The sequence below is a fragment of the Grammomys surdaster genome, unplaced genomic scaffold (assembly GCF_004785775.1).
Source record: "Grammomys surdaster isolate TR1022 unplaced genomic scaffold, NIH_TR_1.0 129, whole genome shotgun sequence".
In the NCBI taxonomy this organism is placed as follows: domain Eukaryota; kingdom Metazoa; phylum Chordata; class Mammalia; order Rodentia; family Muridae; genus Grammomys; species Grammomys surdaster.
In genome coordinates, this window is record NW_021604587.1 from 16,261,583 (window position 1) to 16,286,456 (window position 24,874).

At 43.8% G+C, this 24,874-nt stretch overlaps 1 protein-coding gene and 1 long non-coding RNA gene across 2 annotated transcripts; both read left to right on the forward strand.

Moving 5' to 3' along the window:
• Positions 1–19,510: 19,510 nt before the first annotated feature.
• On the forward strand, positions 19,511–22,739 carry LOC114612182. The gene is made up of 3 exons (XR_003709943.1): positions 19,511–19,614; positions 19,711–19,912; positions 22,603–22,739. It is a non-coding gene; the product is annotated as an uncharacterized LOC114612182 (long non-coding RNA).
• Positions 22,740–22,747: 8 nt separating this feature from the next.
• On the forward strand, positions 22,748–24,044 carry LOC114612154 (endogenous retrovirus group FC1 Env polyprotein-like). The gene has a single exon (XM_028757120.1). It carries the CDS (start codon positions 22,894–22,896, stop codon positions 23,494–23,496), a length of 603 nt encoding a protein of 200 aa, XP_028612953.1. The 5' UTR covers positions 22,748–22,893; the 3' UTR covers positions 23,497–24,044.
• Positions 24,045–24,874: the final 830 nt, after the last annotated feature.

Sequence of the window (24,874 nt, forward strand, 5' to 3'; positions counted from 1 at the left end):
CTCTCTCTCTCTCTCTCTCTCTCTCTCTCTCTCTCTCTCTCTCTCTCAGAACTCAATCTTCCGTGTTGCACATGAGCTGTGGAGGAGCCCATATGGGGAGGAACAGATGTCCTCTGACCAACAGCTGGGTGAGAATCCTTCTGAGTCAGTAAGATTCCGATAATGGCATCCTAGTCAATATCATGAGATATCCTGAATCAGATCTATCCAGCTAAGCCACTCCTAGATTCCTAGAAAGACAATAAGTGTTCATGCTGTTTTAATCTGCTAAATTAGGAGGTAATTTGTTGTGGAGCCATAGATAAGAATCACAGTGATGGAGTGGAGGGGGAGACAGAAGGAAGAACCGAAGAAAACTGGAGACTTTCAGGAGACTAGACCATGTGTCAGCACCCATGGGAGAATTCAACGGACAAAAAGAAAGACTGCAGGCTCCATGTGGGGAAAGGCATGTGTAGGAGTGTGAAGGTCCTGGGAATGAGTGTGAGGGGAGGTCTGGAGACCATGTGTGGAGTCTGGCTCTAGCAGGAGTGAGGGGACTTTGCAAAGGCCTCAAATCCCCATTCGTCTGCTAGTGTATTGGTGCTTGAGATTCCATTGAAGAAGCTGTCCTGGACAGCTTAATAAGAGAAATAAGGGACACAAACACCAAGGGGACACTACATAGACCATGGATGAAACTGAAAGCAGTATAAGAATTGATATGGGTAATAAAAGCCATTGTAGGAATATGATACAAAATTACAAGCTAAAACTGGAAAATGTAGTTAGGTGTGGCAGCCAACACCTGAGAGGCCAGACTCATCATCACTATGTGACATATTCCAGGCTAGCCTGGGCTACACGGGACTTCTACTTAAAACAAACAAGCAAAATTGAGACTCCAAATAAGAGTTTCTTTCTAAGATCGTTTTTTTCCCCTAATGATCAATTGCTAGAACTGCTTTATAGACTGAGAACTGAGAATAGAGGAAATGGGCCAGAGGGGAGGTGTGTGTGATTCACGGATCATTCCATTCAAACTCCATTCAAACCAACAAAAGTGGTGTTGTCCAGTACACCACTTTATTATAGTAATAAGCAAGAGAATGATCAAGTGTGGCTATTTAAACCTAGGTTGATTAAAATCAATAAGACTCAAAATTCAGAGCTTTAACTGATTTCAAAGTGCCCAGAAGTTGTTTGACAAGTACCTGCCACATTGGACAGCACAGGATAGACTGTCTCTACCACTACAGAAACTCCCCATTGGCCAGAGACCTGAGAAAAGACATTCTTATCCTAGATCACGTGTTTCTCAGAGCACAGCCAAGGATGCCGACGTATCCGTTTACTGAACTATGACCACTCTGGTGCCAGGACACAGGGTTATGGTTGGTTTTAACATCAACTTGCCACAAATCGCATGAGTAGAGAGCTTCATCTGAAGAAGTCTCCTGATTGCTTTGGTGGTGGGAAGGCCCACCCTGATTTGGGGGACATTGTTGAGGCATTCAGCCTCAAGGACCAAGGAACCTCTGGTTCTCAGCTTCTCAGGTATCAATTAGCTGTTCCTAGTTTAAAGCTGTCTACTAAATTCTTAATCTTTCATTGGCTCTGGTCCCCTGGAGAATGACTAATACACACATCCACAATGACATCTCAATAGTTCTAAGTCAGATTCGCTTATGAATAGAAGTAGACATTCTGAAGTGACTTCTGGCACTGCAAATTTAGATGCCATTCAGGAACAACCCAACTCTGGTAGCCTAGAAGTGAGAGGACACTATAACAACAGGATGCCAACTAGTAAAATGTCTATCTGTGGAGATAAGTAGAGAAACATGGCTGTCTTGAGCTATACAAAATAAGTATTGATAAAATTAGAGACAAAAGTTAGTCATTTGGCATGCTAAAGAATAGACTGGTCAGCCATGTGTGGTGGTGAGAGGCTTTAATCCCAGTACTTGGGAGGCAGAGGCAGGAAGTTCAGGGACCAGCTACAAAGCAAGTACCAGGACAGGCAGAATGACACAGAGAAACCCTGTCTTGAAAAAGCAAGCAAAGCAAAACAAAAAAAGAAACAAAAAGGAAAACATAGGCTTGTCAGCATGATACTTCCGTATAGTTGACTCAGTTTTGAGTATTACACATCTCCCAACTGAAAAATAAGACAATTCCTGAGGCCTGTAATCACCTGTATAATTTAAACCTTCAGTGATCATTAAGAAGTAGAAAGGAACAGAGCCAGTATATTAAGATTTTGGACACAAGGGTGGGACAATGGTGGCACATGCTTGAAATCCAAGCACTCAGGAATCAGGCAGGTGAATCATTTCAAATTTGAGGCTAGCCTTAGCAACAAGTTCCTCTTCCCAATGTGACTTCATTTGTACGTCCCACTTTCCTGTCTTTTGTGATTACGTGTCTCTTTGGTTGACATATTGAGGATCCACTGCTGGATGTTCTTAGATTGGGGTAACAGAGTCCAGACTTCGACGGTAGCAACCCTGGTAATAGTTAAGTAGCAACGTTGAGAGAATCTGCTTTCTTTCAGATTTATCTCTCCCAGTTCACAGCTGCCCTCAAACTGTATGAACCGAGACCCAGAAAAGGTCCCTCTAGGAGACCGACACAGGGAACCCACCTATTCTCTGTCAATTCACATGATTTCTGTTTCCAGAACAGCAAGGCACTACATAGTGTGCGGGCTTCTCGAAGCCCGACTTCGGCTGTAGCCACTGATCACCTGTACCTTCACCTTGTGAGTCATGTTCCCGGAAGGGCACAAGCACAAGGAACCACAGCAACATCTCAAAACTGTTCCCATATTGGAACATGGAATGATATAAATCTGTGTTCCCAGGCAATGATGATTCATATTTGGCTCAATAATAAATTACTTCATTTTGGAGTAATTTGTGCTGGGATTAAAGGCATGTGCCACTACCAACTGGCTAACATCAACTTCAGAGAAGTCACCTGGATGGAAGACAGATACCCACAAGGACCCATTGTTCCCAAGCCACACGGTGTTATTTCCTCAAGTGGATTTTGGTGAATGTTTTTGTTTTTCTGGGACTCTCTTTAACCTTCCTGGGTTTGGTCAATGGTTCATTGGTTTATTCTAAACTGAGGTTTTTAGGATCTTATTTGTTTTAAGAATGTAATGTTAGAATCCATAGTCACAAAGGCTTTGTGATGGTTTGAACAAGACGTCTCCCCAGGGTCTAGGGTACTCAAATGCTTGGTCTCCAGTAGGTGGTTCTGTTTAGGAGGCTTAGGAGGTGTGGCCTTGTTGGAGAAACTATGTTGCTGGAGGAGGGCTTTCAGAGCTTAAAGACTCAGGCCCATTTGGAGGTGTTTGTGGTTCAGGACGTTAGTTCTCAGCCTCCTGCTTTTGTTCCCACGCCTTCCACTTGTTGCCATGCCTCTGTTTAGCCACCACTGGACTTTTCTCTCCGGAACTGTGAACTCAAACTTCTATAAGCTGCCTTGGTGTTTCATCACAGCAATAGAAAAGTAAATGATACATCTCCTTTCAAGACACTGACAAACCCCCTGATGAGACACTGCCTGTGAACCCTGTGGAGCAGCCTTGTTGGCACCTTGGGAGTGCCACATCCTGCTCCCCACCCTCTTCCTTGCTTCCTTCTCTGGGATTCAGTGAGTCTGCCTGTGAGCTCTTGTTATGGAACTCCCTCCATCCTCAAGAGGTATGAAGAGAGACTACTTCCTGTCCATGTGGGATCCGACTCTCAGAGACTCCATTTCCCACCATATTGGTCTCTGATGCTCGGACTGGAATCCTTGGAGTCTGGGGCATGCTGCTGCCTCTTTGTGTATCATGGTATAAATAACTCTTCTAATAAACTCCCAAGTAATACATGGCAGTGTCCTCTCTATGCTCCCTCCGAGAAACAAACAAGCAAAAAACCAACTACCCTAACATTGGTCTGGATCCTTTGTTTCTTTGCATGCTTGCTTCCCCAGTGTTTGCTTTAAAGTATCTACTTTGTCTGCTTTAGAAACATTTGGGTTTCTGATTAATTTGTTTTCAATTTTGTTTGCTTTTTAGACCTTTGGAGATATTTTGGTTTTTGTTTAGGCCTTGTGAGGAGATCTGTCTTGAAGTATGCTTGGTGAATTTCCTAGTCGAAGGCAGATCTACCCTACTGGTGCCTGTTATCTTGTGTTCCTTTACTTCTCCTTTTTGTTTGTTTACTTTGGTTTCTTATTTTTTTTTTTGTAAGTTTCTTAAGTGTCACTGGCACCAAAACCAAATCCCCTTATCCACTATTCATTTCTGGGTCAGATGGCAGTGTGCAGGTTTTCTAGGCCTGTCATAAGGTATGGTCCCTTAGATGTCCCACACCAATCTTTTATTTCTGAAAGCCTGAGATATAGGGGAGAATGACTTCCCCAGAGCAGACACACAGGGGCTACTGGTCTGTATACTGGATGCTACCCTCGGAGATCTGCAGGGGCTCTGGCGGAAAAGCAGCGTTCAGGGGAGGGGAGCGCTCTGCTAGCAGGTGAGGTGCAGAGCCAGGAACTGAGGTCATGGCTACTGGGCAGGAAGTGACCAGTGATGGAAGTGGGCCCAGGGAGCTTCCAGTGGCGAAAGCTTCAGGAGAGAGCCCTCTTCTCCAGGAAGCTTTACCGCTCTTATGTGACAGAAACTCTCAGACGATCTGTGATGGGGTAATTCTCACATCTTTATTCCTTCTGGATAAGATCTTATATACATTTTAGGGTGGGTTGGGGTCTGACAGCAGATGCTTTCTATTGGCTTGGTCTACATGTGGAAGGGCTTGGGCTACTGCCCCATAAGTGACTGATTGTCGCGATCCTTACCATGGGTGGGGTGGGGGTGCTGTGGTCACGTGACAGGGGCCTGGTTAAAAGCAGGTGAAACTCCTATGGTCCTCTGGTACAAGGTTCCTGGGCTTCCAATCTACTCAGCCTTACCGAGTTTCCTGGCATGGTCCATGGTCCCACAGGGACAACTGCTTTTGTTCTTTTTTCCTTCTGAAGTCTTAACAGCTCCTTGCTTCATTCTTCCCTCTCCTATCCATGCCTTTGGGAAGCTGAGGCTGAGATGGCAGAGCCCTGCTGCTTTTCTCCCCCTGTGATGGAACGTTTTAGGTCTAAATAAATTTAAACTATATACTCCTGCTTTATGAAAGGTAACAAAAAAAGCTATTATGTATTTTTACACTTCATTTTTACACTTTGCATCAGACATAGCATTTCTGATCCAAAGGCCTCTGGGGATGCCCAGAGGGAAAATTAGCCAGCTGAATATTGGTAATGACCAAATTCTGGGTACACAGCTGTATGAGACAGGCCAACATTGCCAAATCTAGGGAGGAAACTGTATCCCAGGCTGGGACTGGGTAGCACAGGATACCTGATCTAACAATCTTTATGTCTTTTCTTTCTTTCTCCTCCTTGCAGACATACAGCAAGTAAATGAAACAGAAGTTAGCTTCAATAAATTAAAAGACTAAAAGCTTTGGCCTAAAGTAGCATTAAAAAACATTTTCATAGGTAAAGACACCCTTTCTGCTAATTATTTTCTGTTTCTTTCCTCCTCTGCTCCTCCTCTTCTTTTCTGAAACAGGGTTTCTCTCTGTAGTCTTGGCTGTCCTGGAACCTGCTCTGCAAACCAGGTTGGTTGTGAATTTAAATCTACACTGCCTCAGGGATTAAAGTTATGTATTACCACACCTGCTGCTAATTATTTCTTAATAATAGAAAGAAATACTTCCTTAAGTCTGCATGACAAACTCCATTTTTCAGTTTGTGCTTAGCCTTTCACTTAGCACATTTATCTTTAAAAAAAAGTAGGATTAAAAAAATCATAGTATTCACTCAGTTGTGTCAAGTCTCTATGATAAATTTTTTTATATAGATTGTTTATACCAACAACATATTCAGCTACTTTGGAATTTTTTTGATCCTTTTTATTGTGTGCTAAAATTATTCTTTCTAACTATTTCTTTTTTTCCTTTTTCTTTCTTTCTTTTTCTTTTTCTTTTTTTTTTTAGTTTTTCGAGACAAGGTTTCTCTGTGTAGTCCTAGCTGTCCTGGAACTCACTCTGTAGACCAGGCTGGCCTCGAACTCAGAAATCCGCCTGCCTCTGCCTCCCAAGTGCTGGGATTAAAGGCGTGCGCCACCACCACCCGGCTTTTCTAACTATTTCTTTACATACCCAGTTAAAATACACATATGCATATATATTTATAAGTGTGAGTATTTTGGTGTTGTACTAAAGGCCTGATAAATGCATACTCCCTTAGGAACGTAAGTATTCAAAACTTTTTAAAACTCAAGAAAGTGTTATCTTGGTTCTTTTAAGTGTTTCTTAAAATCTTAAAATGTTAATATCATACAACATTCATTAGAGTCATAACATAAAAATTTAATTTAAATGATAACTTAGTGTTATATTCATAGATTTTGATAAAAATTTCCTCCTAAGACAGGTTCTAAATAAAAATCTCAAGATTACTTTTTCAAAATATTCTTTATGTATAAGTGTTACACATAAGGTTTTTATTAAGGCTGATGAAATGGAAACTTAGTGTTCTTTGGAAAGTCAGTTGTGTTGGAGTTTTGCTCGGGCAAACACGTGAAGGAGCATTTTCCTGAAGCGGACACAAGTGAAAGGATGTTCTGCTAAAGCAAGCGTGTGAACGGACAAGTAATGAAGGATTCTTCACTAACGACATGCATGTATTGGTTTAGCTTACATGCATTGTTGAGCTCCATTTGTTGGGACTCCATGGAGAGAAACATACCAAAAAACTTCTGGTGGTGTGCTGGTGGCTTCTTATACCTGCAGATTCTGCAGACGTGGACTGATTGGCAGAGTGATGTCAGCTGATACAGACTCAGGTGGAGTTTTGCTAAGACAGACTCATGTGGTGAAGCCAGACTCGTAGAGGACATGTGATATTTGGAGGGGTATAAAAAGAACTTAACGGACTGTGAGAGGGGCTTGCTTGTAGAGATAGCTTTGCGACACTTCCTGGTCTTGCATCTTTGCTGACCTTTACTTCATTGAGAGAAGCACAGCCAAGAACTTCTCTTGGCATCCTTGTTGGCTCTGGTTCCTCCTGCTGACTCCTGCTGATTTGGCCGAGGCCTGGCTGTTCCTGCTAGGTCATGCCACTGCTGCTGCTGTCCTGACACTACTGAACTGGACTGCTGGTGTATCTGTGAAGTGTTCATGAGTGAATCGAGCTCCACTGCTGACCTGTGAACTGAACTGCTGACTTCCTGACAGTGCAGATGGGTTTTGCTCCATTTCTAAACAGGTCCTCTTCCCCAATATCCTAATAGCCTTTATTTTCCACTGCCTCTGGTGGGTAATAGGCTAGAAGGGAGGATAAAGTGTTTTAGAATCCATCACTAAAAGTAGGGTTGAGAAAAAATTAAAGCCTACAGGCTGAACTACATGTAAAATAATGGATATATATGTTTGCTAAAGATCTTCACTTTTTTTTTCCACAGTGAGGATTATAGAAAATATATTCCTAATAAATAGCAACATTCAGAAATCTTGGCTTTTAATCTATTTTTTTATGTATAACTCTGTGTATACACCATCTACAAGGGCTTTGTTTGAAGTGTCATCTACTTAATACAAAATTGACTTGTAAGTGCTCATGTAAGCAACACCTTCCTTTTGGCTCAGAGTAAAACTAAACTTTTAAGGGGAAAAGTCTCAGGTCCAGGGGCCCCACCATGCTGAGCATGGCCTCAAGCCCCAGCTCAGTTAAAGGATCAGAAAAAAATGGCAAAGGGGAAGTGCTGATAGTTTAATTTAAGGAATATTTTAAAAGGCAATGTACACACAATCGCCCAGGTCCAATCAAGGTGTTAACTCCTTGATCCTTGTCTCTGTTCTGGGTCTGCAGCTTAGACCCTATGGCTCCAGGGCACAGACTAACTTTAGGAGATGATTACTCCTGCTCCAGGTGCAGCTCTTCCTATTGGATAATTGCTCTCTCCTGAGATGCTCAGCTCTTCATCCCAAGGATCAAGAGGACCACATGTCTCTGTGCTTTTAGATGTGTTTTATATGTATGTATATATAATTATAAGCAATTTAAGGATTTTTTTTCTACACTGCTGCCTCTACTGTCAGTCCCCTCTCCCCCATCCTGAGGGCCTTGAACTTAGGTCATCAGGCTTGGTGGCAGTATGTTTACACACTGACCCATCTCGACGGTCCCAAGAATTGATGTTTATTGATTAAGTTAATATTTAGGGTGTTCCAAAGTACAAGTAGCAGTGATTAAAGAACTAATTAAACAATATTTGTATTTTGCTAATAAGAAGAAATGGACAATACTACAGTGACTCCTAGAATTCATATTTTATTTATAACCAATAAATTAGATTTGGTTGTGCCTCTAGCTTTATAAAATTCTGATTTCTAGCAGTTCTAACTTTGTTTTTAGCACTATTATATTTAGTATATAAGAAGACAATCTTATTAAAAGAAAGTTTAAAGGAATACTATATTGTTATCTATTTTTTCTCTACTCTGGCTTTATTTATCTTTCTGGTAAGGAGAAAGCCCTGAGTGAGGGAAATCCTGGGTGCATAAGTTCGTTGATGTGAGCATGACCTGTTGGGACTCCAGTACTGATTGGTCCACGGTAAATTGGAAAAGCTAGGGTCAAGAGGAATGGCAAAGCTTTCCTTGAGACTCTCAGTGAACATGAAGGACTGATCAGGGTATGCAAAGACTAGCAACTGTGGCTTGCTCCTCCCATGTGTTTACAGTTTGAGACTGTTCATCGACAGAGACCTCCTACCAAGACCAGCCAAACCCTTCCCCTGCGCTGTGCATAATAAACGTGAGTCAGGCTGTGGCAGTGGGAGGACCCCATCTCATCCCAGCTTCACTGTACCTGCCCTTTCTTCATCCTCTTGTCACCTTGGCAAGGGTTCTGGGACCCATGTCTTGAGGATTGTGGCTCTTTTTCCAAACTAAAATCTGGTATAATATCACATAATGCCATCAATCAAGTCAGTACCCACAGTCATGATAATTTAGACATTGAAGGCCAATGTTTGTAGAATTAGAGTCAACCATTCCACATGAAGTTATGGCAACGGAACCAAACCAACAAGAAAAAAACCCACTAAAATTAAAAGTAATAGGTTTGAATATACCACATATAAAAGATCATTCATACAATACAAATTACTATAAGTATGGGGTAACTGTAGAGTCAATCTAAGTTTTTTTTAAATGGATAAATTCTATTGATTTAAAATGTCTGTTTCCTTTGTATGTTACGTCACTTTATAAGGTCAGACAATGTTCTTGATTATTTTAATTTTAACATATTACTCTTAGTACATGTCACATATTATGTTCAAGAGAGAGGATTAAAAACATAAGATCTGGATCATAGCGACTGGTAGAGTTTAGTGCTCTGACCAAGGATTGTTTGCCTTTATGGCTTCATTGACTATTTCTCTCTCCTGAAGACTGTTGTGCCCACCAGTCTTATCTATTTCACATCCTAGGAATGAGGCTTCCTAGTCTAATGGGCATTATGCTAATGTGTGGCTCCTACATGCACAGGATGTGACCCTTGGCCCACGGGAGGAACTGTGAGCACAGCTGCTAGGAAGAAGCTGAGCCTTCTGGAAGACTGATTGACTAGGGTTTCAGTGATATGGAGGTGCTATACTGTTGCAGGCCCAGACCCAGTTAGAATGTATCTTGAGTTATCTTTAACCCCTGAATAGCTATTCTGTGCCACCTCTACATTGGACCTAACATCATGTGATGACAGATAAATACCTTTTGGGATATCTTACTAAGAGCATAGTTTCTACCAACCAAAAGACTTGAGAGTGTCATCAGAGGGTATAGCTGGGGATCTCCTTTGCTCTAAATGCCCACTTAACGTGTCCACCAGTGTATTTGAAGGTCCCTTGCTGTATGACTCTTTGCTCTTTTCCTTTAAAAACTTCATGAGACCTCTTCCATACTGGAACATGGAATTGAGGGTTACCTAAATCTGTGTTCCTGATCCTTTGTCACTCATTTGACTCTAGAGTAAACTCTCTCTCATCTCCTTGGAGATGAGAGCTGTGTTTTTGCATCAACAACACAAAGCTGGTACTACTGGAAGACAGGATTGAAAGTCCCCCTCCCCCCACCTCTCTGTGTTCTGGAAAACAAAGGGTGACTACTACAAAGCCCTTCTCTTAACCTGTGTGACTCAGTCAAGACCATGAACACCCCTTTACTCTCCTAAACTAGGACAGAAAGTTCCTTCAAACACACCAATGTTTGCCTCACACCAGTGTTCTCTGAGCTGCTTACCCCACTTCGCAATCAGAACACAACCTAGTTCATCAGACCTATACCTCCTGAACTCTGACCTATACCCAGCACATGAGTCCTCTAACTGACCCAATTTAATGAATTAATTTATCTGAGCCCAGCACATGAGTCCTCACTGCCCTTCCCAAGAACAGGCTGTGATCTTCTAACAGGCTGTGCTCAGTGATCAGCCTGGTTTTTAGCCTTGCTTACTTCCCCCTATTTGAAAACAAAAATAAAAAGCCAAGTCCTCCCCTAAACTCGTGAGACACTTGCAAATACTTTTCCCCTAAGTTACCCAGAGGCCTTGAACTCTGGTCCTCTGCACTCCACAGTTGCTGCACCACCCTCTGGGCTTGATTTTTAGAACTTAGAGCTAGAGTTCACAGAGTACGGCCACTCTACCTTTACAACAATCCGTTGACTCCAGTGTCTTCTAACTGACCCAATTTAATGAATTAATTTATCTGTTTACATTTGATGGAACATGGATAATGAAACACAGGAAGCAAAAGACGAGGCCTCTTCCCACTCTACTCCCAGGCCACTGCTTAGCTCAAAGTAAGGCACCTCAGTGGAGGGACCCCAGCAACAGGGAGGAAGAGGGAAGAAGAGGAGGAGGAGGAGGGGAAGGAGGGAGAGGAGGGAAAGGAAGAAGAGGAGGGAGAGAAGACACTTGAAGTGTGAAAGAAAAGGCACATTGGGCTAAGATCAGGCTGCCATTAGAGGAAACTCGACTACCACCAGCAAGAAAAACCATAAGGAACAGAGGGTGAAGAAGGCCCGTTCCAAAGCCACTTAGACAAGAACAATGTTTTTATTGCTTTTAAGCTGAAAGGTAGGCTGTACTAGGACATTGACTTCCTTTCTCAAAACCCATGTAGGGTTTCCTTGCTTTGTCAGTTTTTATGAGAGTGCATCCTCTGGTGTATGTGTACTTTTTTTTTCAAACTATTTCAAATTGTTCTGGGGAACAGGAGAGGTTCTGGTCTTGTCTGGCACTCCATATAGAGCTGGCTTCTAGCTGTCTGAAAAGCTCAATGGTCTGCTTGAAGGTGTGCTTTTAAAGGCATAAAACTTCCTACCCATCAAGCAAAACGCAGGCTGATAGTTACGCTTATTAAGGATAATTACATCGTTTTCACTTAAGGGCAAATAGGTAATTTAACTTGGCAGACATCAAAATTACATTTAAATAGCAGCAAAAGGAGACAAAACACAGAGGTGATGGTTGAATGGGCTCAGAGACCTTTTGACCATCTTTGTAAGGCTCAGAAACGGTTTCTTTCACTTCATACATGCTCCCTGCTGCACTCCAGATTCATCTCTCAAACTTCAGCCTTTCATGGCGTGAGGTCTTGGTTTCCATTCAGGTTTAGCTAGAAACACTTTTGGGTCTTTAGTTTTTGAGACAGGGTCTTGTCTGGTACGCATTGTATTGTCTGTTGTTTCTTTTGAGAAGGTTTCTTAGCAATGTGGGTTGAAGCAAAGTTAAGAATTACAGTTCTTTTGGCGAGAGATGTCAGAGTTGAGGAGGAAAGCAGAGGTTCGGATACTTCACCAGCTTCAGCTTTTCTTGGGCATCCATCTTGAATAACCAGACTTCACTGAACTTGGAAGGGGAGAGTAGGAAGTATGAGAGAAGGAGTGGGCACAGCTACAGTGCTGTGTGGGCTTTGAGGCAGAAGTGCCTGCTCATGAGAGCCTTGTGACCAGTTGTTAATATTGAAGAATTGCGCAAGACACTTAGTATCATATTGACTTCTTAAAACTGGCTGTGGAGGGGATATCTGGAGAGCAGAGATGTACATGTGCTAAACTCCTCCCTGGAAAGCAGCTTGTTAAAAACAGTGTTGAGCACTGGCTGGCTTGCTGCTTCTTGCCTGGAGTATAATGTTTGGCCACATCGACTGTGGTGAGTTAGGAGGATGGGCTCTTGGCACCTCCTCTCCTTGGTTTTAGCCTGCTTAAGGCATCGGCATGTAGTTTTCAGCTGCATTTTTCAGAAGGCTAGGCTAGAAAATGTAGCAGGTGGGTAGGTTTTACAGGTAGCCTGATTTTCCTGGCAGAGAAGATGGAGAGGAAAGACACCCCACTCCCGCCTCCCACATGAGCAGGGAGTCTGGGGGTACAGGAATAGCCTTTCTTGATGTTCACAGGACTCAGAGACAAGGGAGAAGTGTACCATTAGTGCCTCATTTTCAAGTGTGCCTCTTCTGACTGCATGGTCCCCTCCAAACTCAGACTACTTCTGTCACCAGCTGGCATTTCTTCACTTCACTATGAAAATAGGCAGGAGGTGTTAACCTCTAATGTTAAAATCAATTTAGTTTCAGGAGATGGACATGATTTGTGTCCTATTTCACTCAATTGTAAAGTTAGACTCTAGTTTTTCATCTACGTTAGTGTCCTAGCTAGCTAGCTAGCTTTGTCAACTCGACACAGCCTAGAGTCACCTCAGAAGGGAGTCTTGTTTGAGGAGTTTCCCAAATTAGATTGGCCTATGGAAATGTTATGGGGTATTATCTTGATGGTCGACATGGGAGGGCCCAGCCCACTGTGGGAGGCACCATTCCCTAGGCAGGTGGTCCTAGGCTGTGTAAGAAAATTAAGAATGAAGCTATGAGCCAGTAAAGAGCATTCATCCATAGTTTTTGTGTCAAGTTCCTGTTCTGACTTACTTCATCAGGAAGAGTAACCAATAAACTAAAATAACCCCTTTCTATCCTTAAGTTGCTTTTGATGTGTATTTTATCATGACAACAGAATGAAACTAGACTAGTTAGTGAGGCACAGGTCATGAAGATAAACCACTCTTGAATTATGTTACCACACACCCTGAGGATAGGAAGGCAGACTGATGTCACTTCACCTACAACTGCACCAACAACGACAAAGATAATGACAATTAACATTTATGAAGTGTTTGCTGTGGGGCAGGCACTGTGCATTTATTTCCTAAGCCATAAAGTATTTCCTAATGTGAATACCAAACAGATGAACAACCAAGACACATGGGGAGGTTACACAACTCACCCAAAGACACAGCTGGTAAGTGGGACATAAATTTTATCTATATGTTTCTTAACTTCCTTACAGTTACCACTGAGAAACTTGTTAAGGGTAGCATCAATAGTCAGAAAACCTTTTGTTCATGGTTTGTATTTCAACTATTTATAGTGTGAATTGTAAACTAATTTATTAAGTGGAAAAGAATATGTATTTACAGAGAACCTGACATAAACATTTTACCACTTCTGTTCTCTTAAATTCACACAAACTGAGGTCGGCACCATCACCCTCATACGAGATCACAAAATTCAGGAACCTTTTAGCTACTTGCCCAAGGTCATTAAGCCATCTGTCTGAGGACTGCAGAGTAGGCTCCCTTTCCCTGTATCACTCCAAGTGAATTGCCAACCTTCTCTACAGACTCACTTGAGGGTGTTGGTGTTTCCTTTCAACCCACTTTGGCATATGTTGGCATAAGTCACTCCAGAAGATGTTCCATCTTCCTCCAGGGAAGAGCTGTTCCATTATCTAGAGAGGAGAGCAGGGACTGGCCCCTGCAGCTGCTGCTTATATCAACTCCTGTGTGTATAGCCTTATCAGAGACCCCATCTTATCAGCTCCACCTTGCAAGTTGAAGGAAACACCACATTTTGTTGTTTTTGTAAAAGATAGTGTTACCTTCATATTTGCCAAGCAGTCACAATTCATCTTATTATTTTTTTCCCAACAGCATGGGCAGATGGATTACTTCCAAACATGCAGAAGAGTGAAGAGCTAGTAACTTAATGTCAGATCTGTTGTAAGTGAATTCAGTGAGGATATATAGAAGCCAATGGTGTGTGGGCTCCCAGTACTCAGAAGCCCATCTGACTTAGAGTTATTATTGCTATGGTGAAACACCATGACCAAAAGCAAGTTGGGGAGGACTTATGCTTTCACAGCACTGCTCACTGTCAAAGAAGTCAGGACAGGAACTCAAACAGGGCAGGAACCTAGAGGCAGGAGCTGATGCAGAGACCATGGAGAAATGTTGCTTACTGGCTTGCTCAGCCTGCTTTCTTCTAGAACCCAGGGCCAGCAGCCCAGGGGTGCCATCCACACGGGCTGGGCCCTTCCCATCAAACACTAAACAAATGCTCTACAGGCTTGCCTACAACAGAATCTTCTGGAGGCATTTTCTCCATTGAGATTCCTTCCTCTCAGATGACTATCGCTTATGTCAGGTTGATGTGAGACTTGCCAAGCACAGATGGTGTGTCAGACCATGGAGCTGTGAGAGGGGCCAAGGAAGCAGAGAGAAGAGGCAAGGCCCCAGAACTAGGAGGGACAGGCTTATCTCAAAACTTACATAACTTTTCAATGTTGTTTATGTAAAAGTGGGGACCACATTCTGACTTGGCATCCCTAATAGGTTCTCAGTGGCAGCTTTGTCCCAGAGTCTTTGCTTCTCTTTCCTTGTGAAGAACCATACGATTGGCAGAATGACTCTTAGGAGCAGTACTTTGGCAGCCAGTTGCTTCCGAGGAGTGTTAGCTAAGAACAGCTTGACAGTGGTAGTAGGAGTAGTTGTGAGAAGTAGCTCATGAACTAAGCAGGCACACAGGCTGCACAATACCTGGCAAAGGCCTGGATAAAAGGTGGTCATGTGAGCTGCAGAGATGGCGCTTCACTTAAGAGCACTTGTTGCTTTTGCAGAGGACCTGAGTTCAGTTCCCAGCTCACAACCATCTGTAGCTCCAGTTCCAGGGACCTCTGTGGGTAGTGGACATGTGCATGGTGCACATACATATGCACAGGGAAACCTTCATATCCATAAGGTAAAATAAATATGCAAAAATAAATAACAGGATGACACAGATCTCTTTTCTGTTGGAAATTCCATGTTTTTTATGTTTTGAAACCGGATGTTGTGATGCCTCCACCTTTGATCATTTCGCCTAGGATCACATTCACTCGGGTTCTCTCTCTCTCTCTCTCTCTCTCTCTCTCTCTCTCTCTCTCTCCCTCTCTCTGTCTGTCTGTCTGTCTGTCTCTCTCTCTCACACACACACACACACACACACATACATAATATATACATATACACATACACGTACACACACACACACACATACATAATATATACATATACACATACACACGCACACACATATACATACATTCCATTTTCTAGAAGCGTGTCTGATTCCAGAAGCCCCAGGGAATTTTGACTTACAATAGAGGTAGTGGCTGCTGCTTTGTCTCCTCCATCTTCATCCAGTAGGTCCAACGACCCCAACTGTGTGCTGGATGGAGTGGGGCATCACCCACCCTCATCCCGTGCTAGGGTTCCACGTTGTTAAAGCAGCTTTGCTCCAGGAGGATCTGGTAATTAATCTGTCACTGTGTCACCATGGCAACATATTTATGTATCTCAAATGCCATGAGCCCAGGGGGTCAGGATTTTAAAATGTCTTTATCTAGTGCCCTAGCTAGAGATTAGCAGTGGATTATGTTGTAGCACAGAGAGCAGGCTGCTTGGGTCCTGGGCAGAGAAGACTTAGGGAGCTAATGTCTACTTCTCCTTTAGAAGGGGCTGAGATTTTATTAAGGGCTTGAGGACCAGCAGACCCTTTGGAGCTCATGAGACATGTTATGATCTGTGAGAAACAGTAAGAGAATCCTCCCCCTCCTCCACTCCCTTGGGAGAGCATGAAGAGAAGGCGGAAGTGAAGATCCACCCCATGTGGTTATAGGTGACATTCTCTTTTGTACCCAGGCTTGTGGTGCTTTTATGCTAGAGCTGGGCTAGGAATTCGAATCCAGTTTTGCCAGAATGGCATGAGAAATGAGAGAGAAAAAGAGAGAGAGAGAGAGAGAGAGAGAGAGACAGAGACAGAGACAGAGACAGAGACAGAGACAGAGGGAGACAGAGAGACAGAGAGAGAGAGAACAGTAGGACCACAGGTCAGGAGAGAAAGGAGTCAGATAAATGTCAGAAAGAGAGCAAGAGGATTACAAACTGTAGGGGCAGCAAAATACCTCACAGGAAGCTTTCAGGGGAAGGTATTCAGTCACAAGGAATCTGTGGTATACAGTAGGACAGGTTGGTTGGGAGACAAACAGGTACAGGGCAGTCTTAAATCTATTTGGTTTTGTGCATGTGTGTGTGTGTATGTGAGTGTGTGTGAGTGTGTGTGTGAGTGTGTGTGAGTGTGTGTGAGTGAGTGTGTGAGTGTGTGTGTGTGTGTGTGTGAGTGAGTGTGTGAGTGTGTGTGAGAGTGTGTGTGTGAGTGTGTGTGTGTGAGTGTGTGTATGTGAGTGTGTGTGTGTGTATGTGAGTGTGTGTGTGTGTGTGTGTTCATGAATGCAAAGGATGGACAGCCCCCGAGACTTGAGGTCAAGGACAGTATTGTTTTAAGATGGGGGGGAGTTTATATGCGGAGGAAGAGCTCCTTTATAGGGAGAGGTTGTGGGAGCAGGAGGGAGGGGGTTAGTTGCTACAGGAAAGAGTCTGCAGAGGTGGTGCAGGCTCAAAGCAGACCGCCATCCTCAGCATTTTGTTAACATTGGGCTGGTACATAACCTGGGGAGTGAGGAGCAGAGGCTGGGAAGCACTGAAAACGATGCCCAGCTGGGACCACTGGCTCTCACTTGGCTCAGTTCCCTCAAGCATCAGGCCTTTTCTTTCTGTTGGTTCTGACTCTGGGCAGATTCCGTCTTAGGAGCCATTCCTCACTTCTGTATCATGCTCCTGCCCCAGACATTCTAGTGAGGCCTCAAAGGACTTTTTCACTTGGCCACTCCCGTGGTGGATCCTTTCATCCTGTTTAAGGAAGTGCAAACACTGATATGGTCAAGATACTTTACTTGAAAGCATCACTAAAGAGATGTCAAGATTGAGAGATTGAGGTCAGAAGGACAATACTCTCAAAGATTAGGCAAAGGGGGTTTTGTTTTGGTTTTGATTTTCACAGGAAGGAGTGAACCAGTACTGCCAGAAAAACCTGGACAGGAAAGGGGGTAAAGGCAGGCCATAGTTGGAGGGGTGTGGAGAGTACTCCTCTTGGGTTCTTAATTTATTAATAGAATTTAGAAACAAACTTAGGAGGGAGACTAACAATTTCATTAGTGAAAAATTTCATTAGCTATTAAGACAGAAATAAAGCAAGCAAGCCATAAATCTCAGCAGTGGTTAGAAGGAGCGTGATAGAAAACAGGACACTTAGTCGGGCAGTGGTGGCACACCCCTTTAATCCCAGCACTTGGGAGGCAGAGGCAGGTGGATTTCTGAGTTCGAGGCCAGCCTGGTCTACAGAGTGAGTTCCAGGACAGCCAGGGCTACACAGAGAAACCCTGTCTCAAAAAACAAAAAACAAAAAGATAAAAGAAAAAGAAAAAAGAAAACAGGACGCTCTAGTAATGTTGGGGGACAGAGGCAGAAGAGGAGGGAAGCTTTGAAAAACAGATCGAGGAAGCCCCAGTTATTTGGGAAAGCATGTTTAGGCTTCAGCCAGTGTCTGAAAGAAAAAGAAGGGAGACTAAAAGGAGTAAATTGACTTTTAGGCTGATGGCTAGCTGTGGAAACTCTGGGGAACCCACTTTGGGGTTCCAGAAAGGGCAAGGGCATTATCTCATTGGGGGGGGGGTAATTATTTCTCCCTGTCCTTAGCATGGCTTTCAATTTATCGTTTCCTGAGGGTTGGTGTCTTAGTCAGGTGATTGACAGCCCAGATGGGAGGAGACAATGTATGTAAAGTTCTACTCTTTGCAGCTGATCAGAACGTCATCTCCACCCAGGTCCCGTGATAGATTCCATTCTTTTTACAGGGAAGAAATAACTTCCTTTAATAGGCCTCTACAGAGCCCTGATATCCTTAATGGCCTCTAAGACTACTGTGACATTTCACCTCAAGAGTTAAGACTCTGAAATTACTTAGGAGATGGGCTGAAACTGAACAATAGCTGTAACTCCTTTCCATCATGAAAGCTTAGAGGCCCAGTTCCAAAGCTGTCCAGAGGATTTAGAAGTTTGGGTCATACTTTGTATGCAGCCCCCAGACATGGTAGCTCACTTATGAGAAGCTAGATAAGGAATCTGAGCCCTCTTCTGACTTGCCTAGCCTCCAGTCAAGACACAACCAAGAACATAAGAATTAGAATTATTTGTGTTCTGAGTCTTTGCCCCTAAATCTTTCTAACTAGTTTCTATATCCTGTTCTCATCAACATGACCTGTCAGTGTCTGAGGATGCAGTACGTGGGTACCTTTCATCAGGAGGGTGATATGCTTCTTCTGTTGACAGTAGACCAAATTTCAGAGACCTGTAGAGGAGTGGAGAACCTTAAATGAAGTCTGGCCATCAACAATTGTGTTTGGATTGATCAGTAGAAGCAAACAGGTAAGAAATAATTTATTTTGACTCTTTACTTCTTTCTTCTTTTTGTACAGTCTTGCTATATAGCTTAAGTTAACCTTGAATTCATAATCCTCCTACATCAGACTTTGGAGTGCAGGAATTCCAGGTGGAAGGCACCATCATTTAGGTTAGTAAATCATTTAGGAGACTAAGAATGAGAATTTGGAGGTCCTTTTGGCTTTGTCTGGATAACAAGATGACAACTGAAATCTTATCCCAGTTACTGGGATAGCAGAGTCCGTTGTAGTAAGCCATTTCTCACAAAGAGGCAGAGTGTGGGATGTGAGTCCTTGACTATCACTATTCTCAAGGCACAGGTATGATTCAGCATACCCACTGGCCAGTCTCTCAGTTCCCTCTTTCAGAGCTGCAGATTCTGATATTTCTAGCAGTACCTTGAGGGGTAGGGCCTGGAGCTGCCATCTTTAACAGGCCTTTCTATATACTATGTGAGATTCTGGCAGTGTGATGACCAGCATTATGTTCAATTGCTCTACCTTGTAAGTTTTTGTACAGTGTACCCAATCAGCTAACACTCCCAAGCTGGATGACTTCCTGGAGTATTTGGGCTGTTCTTAAAACCACCAGATCTTTGTAAAACTGTTTAACTACCTCTGCTGTTCTGTCAAGATAATGGGTCACAAGGTTAACTGCTAGTTCTGCTTCTGTACCAAATGCTTGATTGCTCAAGATAACCAAGGCATCTGCAAAGCATCTGCTATAAAAGTTTAGTTTTGTCTGCACTGCACGTAGGCAGGGTGTGTGCTAGCTCAACCCCCAAATTGTAACCAGTGGTTTTTGCCTTTATAAACTCCAGACTAACAATTGCTGGGGACACACTTTGAGAATCCTGAGTCTCGGGTGTGTATCTGGCCAGTATCTAATAAAGGTCTGGGAAATCTGGAAACTCCACAGAGACCCAGGCTTTCAGCCTGATTCACTTTTTTCTGATCCTAGGGATCCTGGTGTACTAGGAGCCAAGACTTTGCTTAAGCCGAGGGAGCCACCAGTCCTCAACACCTACATCCCACTGAGGAGCCCTGAGACCCTTGGTCTCTGGTCTACTGGAAGCTGAGAAATTTGGATAAGCCTAACGTTTAGAGGTGTCCACCGACAGGTTCTCCACGCCTGGATTGTGGCATCAGAAGCCCTCTCAGAGGTAAAGTTATGTTGGTAGCATGCATCTATCTGTGAGACTCATAGGAAAGCTGGACACAGAATTAATTCCTGAGTCAGAAGGACCACTGGGCCCTAGTCGCTTCCTTCTGGAGGTAAGGAAAGGCTGACTAGAGGCAGAGGTTAGCTGCTGAGTGGGAGAGCATTGTGACTTTGTGTTGTGTGCATTACTTTTTTGTGTCATTTCTTGTCCTTGAAGAAATTGAAAAGATGGGGCAAAAAAGTCCTCCATCCAGAACTTCCCCCCACTCCACCCCCCCGAGATCTGAGGAAGTCTCATTTTAAGAACTTCCAGAGAAAAGCCCTGGAGTCCAGAGAACAGAACTATTCAGGAAAACTAACTGCCTTTTGCTCTCTCAGTTGCCCTTCATTTCAGGTGGGCTGGCCTGCTGATGGCTCCTTCAAACTTACAGAGTACAACAGGAGGTCTTTAGAAAACCAGGGCACCCACCAACTCTGCTACATTCTGGCCTGGATGTTCCTGGTGAGGAATTTCCATCCCAGATGAGAGAGTACCAGCCAAACCAGCCTCCTAATGCCACCAGTTTTGTTTCAGAGGAAAGAAATAAGACCAAGGAGTGGGACAAATTTCAGCCCCCAGTCCTACCATCCCCACCAGAAGAAGATGTACTGCCATCCTGTTTGGCCGGGGCACCAGCGGGGGAGAGGAATTTGATGCCAGAGGCACTCCTGAGTCCCCTCACAGCCAGGGTGGGACCTCTTCCTGACTCCAGTCTCCTGGTCATTCACTATCTCTGACTGTGACCCCCCAATCCTCCTGTTTTCTCTCAGAGACTTCATTCCTGCCTGCTCTCACTGAGGTTGTGATAGAGTCCCCATGGCTTCCCTCTCAGGACACATCCTACCATGTCCCTGGTGCTACTCTCTGACATGCTTACCCCAGATATATGCCTCTAGCTATCCTCTCTTTGAAAAAGACCCCCCCCACACACACACATGGATGAGGAAGATGGGAAGGGCCATGAATCAGTTATGGTATGTGGTCCATTCTCCACTAGTGATCTGCATAACTGGAAACTCCAAAATCTCTCTTGGAAAAAACCCAAGGCTTGATCTCTCTGTTAGAAATGGTGTTTTATATGTACCACCTACATGGGCAGATTGTCAGCAACCACTTCAAACTCTCTTCACCACGTAGAAGAGGGAGGGAGTCTGATGAAAGGCCCCAAAGGCAGGTCTTGGGAAACGATAGGAGATCAGCTATCATTGATCTGGTGACAACCGGAGACGTTTTTTTTTCCCAGCAACCAGACTGGGATTCTAATTCCCATGAAGGTAGGGAGTCTGTCTTTTAACCTCTTTTACCAGACTCTGTAGGGGAGTCTTGAGGCCTTGGCTAAGTGTCCCACAATTTGTCTAAAGTAGGTTAGATAACTCAAGGTTTAGATGAGTCGTCATCTGTTCTCACATAGTGCCTTCTAGAAGCTTACCCAACTTACACACCCCATGGACCAGGAGGTCTCAGAAAACCACAGCACTGTCAATATAGCTTTTGTGTCTTGGTCAGCATCAAACATTAGGAGAAAGATTTAGAAAACAGAAGGCTTTGAAGCATAGGTACTATCAGAGCCAGTCAAGATTGCCTCCTGGGTATACAATAATAGGGACAGGCAGACTAAGAAACTATCTCCTTGCCAGGGAGGAGCATCTCAGCATCCAAAATTTATGAAAGAAGGACCAAAGCCAAGGGAAATGGATTCTGGGAATGGTGCTCCCTTAAAGAAAGGCCAATGTGCCTATTGCAAAGAAATCAGTCATAGGAGAAACAAAAGCAAAGATCTGCCTTGGTGCTCCAGCTAGCTACAGACTGATGGGTTGGGCTCAGCCACCACCTTTCCCACCACCTCCAGCTCAAGATAACTCTGAAGGGGGCAATGTTTCCCATCAATTTCCTTGCAGAGATCAGAGCCACTTACTTGGTTTTAAAGCAGGCAGGTGGCCAATAAGTAAGAAACAGATTTGTAATACAAGGAGCTACTGGTTCACAAATTTTGTTCTTGAACCACCAAAAGGTTTGTGGACCTGGGAAAGGGGACTGTGACCTACTCTTTCTTAGTCATAATTGAGTGTCCATACCTTCTGTTGGGACACTCCCTGCTTCACAAACTAAAGGCAGAAATACAGTTTGTAAAGGATGAGATAATACCTAGGTTTGGACTGCCATTGTTCATAAGATCAGACAATGGACCAGTCTTTCTGTCTGGGGGTCAGTTGCAAATTATATTGCACTTACCATCTACAAAGTTCAGGACAGATAGAGAGGAGAAATTGGAGCTGTAAAAAGATCTTGATCCAGCAGACAGAGCAGAGCACGGTGGTGCACGCCTTTAGTCCAAGCACTCAGAGGCAGAGGCAGGCAGATCTGAGTGAGCTGGAGTCCAGCCTCATCAACAAAGTGAGTTTCAGGACAGCCAGAGCTGTTACACAGAGAAAGCTTGCCTCAAAAACAAAACAAAACAAAACCCAACCAACCAACCAACCAACCAACCAACCAAACAAACAAAAAGACCTTGACTGAATTAACCTTGGAAACTGGCAAAGGATGAGTGCGGCTCCTCCCCTTACCCTTCTTAAGGCTCAACATACTACTCCTCGTGTAAAAGGTTTAACTCCATTTGAAATTCTAACCACCATCTTCTTCAATCTGTATAGGCTCAACAGCTGACTCAGGACACTGTGATCTCCTCAGTTAAGGCTGCTTTCCGAGGTTTACTGCTTTAACACGTCCTTTCCAAGATCAAGAGACACTGAGCTGAGACACTGGGACCCTGCTAGAAGAGAACACATCATCATCCTGACCTCTTCTGTGCTGTCAAAGTAGACAGTCTGTACCTGGATACATCACTCTTAGGTCAAGTGTCCCACTAGGAGCAAGACCCAGTTGACGAAAAGTGGACTGTCACCAAGACCTGCAAAGAGCTACTAAAGATAAGGAAGGGTACCATGGGTCTTAACCTAATGATGTTGTTTTATCTGGCTATATTTCCTTCTGTTCTTTCCTGGAATCTAAATTGGAAACCCCTGGGTCCCCAGGGTCCTAAACTGACCAAACCAGCCCTTAAGGCATGGAAGTTCCAGGTAATTGCCTTAGAAAATCACAACAAGACCGTAGCCTATACCTTCTGTCCGGTGACAGGATGTGCTAGTACTATAAGCCTCACCTTTGATATAAGAGACACCTGCCCAGGGAAATGTTTACAGGAGCGCTACAATGCTATGATGTCTCCTATATATGTTTGTTTCATGTATGAGCAAACACGCTCAGACTGTAAGGACCCAAATTATGGAGGATGTCCACACTGGGGCTGCAAATATCATAGTACTTGGCCCAGATGGGGAGGAGAAAATCCATCTAGACTCAACTCAGTTGATTGGCATACTAAAGTCACCTACTCAATCCCTGACCCCTGGAATGACAGATGGAGAACAGGGGTAGAGGGTCATATCTACAGACATAATGAGAAGGATACAGGCTACGACAGGAAGACTAAGATACTCATCTTTCGAAGTTTAGAGATATTTACACCTCCAAAATCCTCTGTTTGAATGCTATAACCAAACCAGCCACTATACCCGCTCCTGGCCCTTTGGTGATGTCACGGGCTGACATTACTTTGTATTACCACCACCTTTCTCTCTCTCTCTTCCCACTAACCCTACTTCTCCGACCTCCTTTGAATTCCTAATAACATGTTTATATCAGTATACTTGCTCATGAGTGTTACTAACCCAGATGTTATGCCTGACTGTTAGTCCTGAACCCTATAAAACTCTCACACTATGTAGGACTCACCGCAAGTCAGAAGCCCATTGAGCCATTCCCTTTGCCAATTGTCTATGGGTATTTCTTTCCACTCAAGCATCAAATTTCTTCACGTAGGCCAAATCCAAGGTGAGGGGACCCATTTCTACTCAAAGAGAGAGCTATGATACATCTAAATCCCCCTTTAAGAATAAATGAAGGTTCTCCATAAGTATTTCTCAGTTCCTTGCAACACTTTGTCTTCCCCTCCTTCCCTCCTTTCTTCCTTTCTTCCCTTCCTCTTTCCTTTCTTCCCTCCTTCCTTCTTTCTTCCCTTCCTCCCTTCTTCCCTTTCTCCCTCTCTCCTTTTCTCCCTCCTTTTCTCCCTTCCTTCCTTCCTTCCTTCCTTCCTTCCTTCCTTCCTTCCTTCCTTCCTTCCTTCCTTCCCCACCTGGCAGAAACTGTTTGGCTTACCAGTACTGATGAATTGTATCCATGCTTGCCTATCTGCCATACGCACAAGCCCCAAAATTCTGTATCTTGGTATTCCTGCTCCCCTGAAAATGTATTTATGATGGTGGTCCAGCAGGGAGAGAGTACTTGTATTCACAGACCCTGCCAGTCCCCCAGTCCAGGAAAATAAACAAAGTGTGCAATTCACCTCCTCATACCTCACTTAATCCTCTTAGACTTAGGCACAGCAGGAGCTGCTAGTGGTGACACAGGAACAGTAATGGCTGACGTTAACTTCAAAACCACAGCACATCAAACAACCCAAGATCTGTCCATATTAGAAAAATCTATTGCCAAGCTAGAAAAGCATGTGAATTCATTAGCTGAGATGGTTCTATGCAGATCAAGGAGGGCTTTAGGGGAGAATCGTTGCTCTTACGCAAAGCATTCAGGAATCGTTAGAGATAACTTGGCTGTGCTCTGGGAAAACCTCGCAGAAAGGGGGAGACAGTGGTTCTAGTTCTCATTCTAAAACTCCTCTTGGCTACTGTGCCTCCTGGCTCAGTACCTCCAGGTAACTCTGCCATCAGCTACACTTAGCTCTCCTCCTCTTGCTGATTGCTGTTGGACCCTGCATCAGTAATGCGTTAACCAGATACATAAATTCACACTTTGGTGCTACTGAACTAATGGTTATTTGGTCCCAGCATGAATAGGCACCCACCGCCA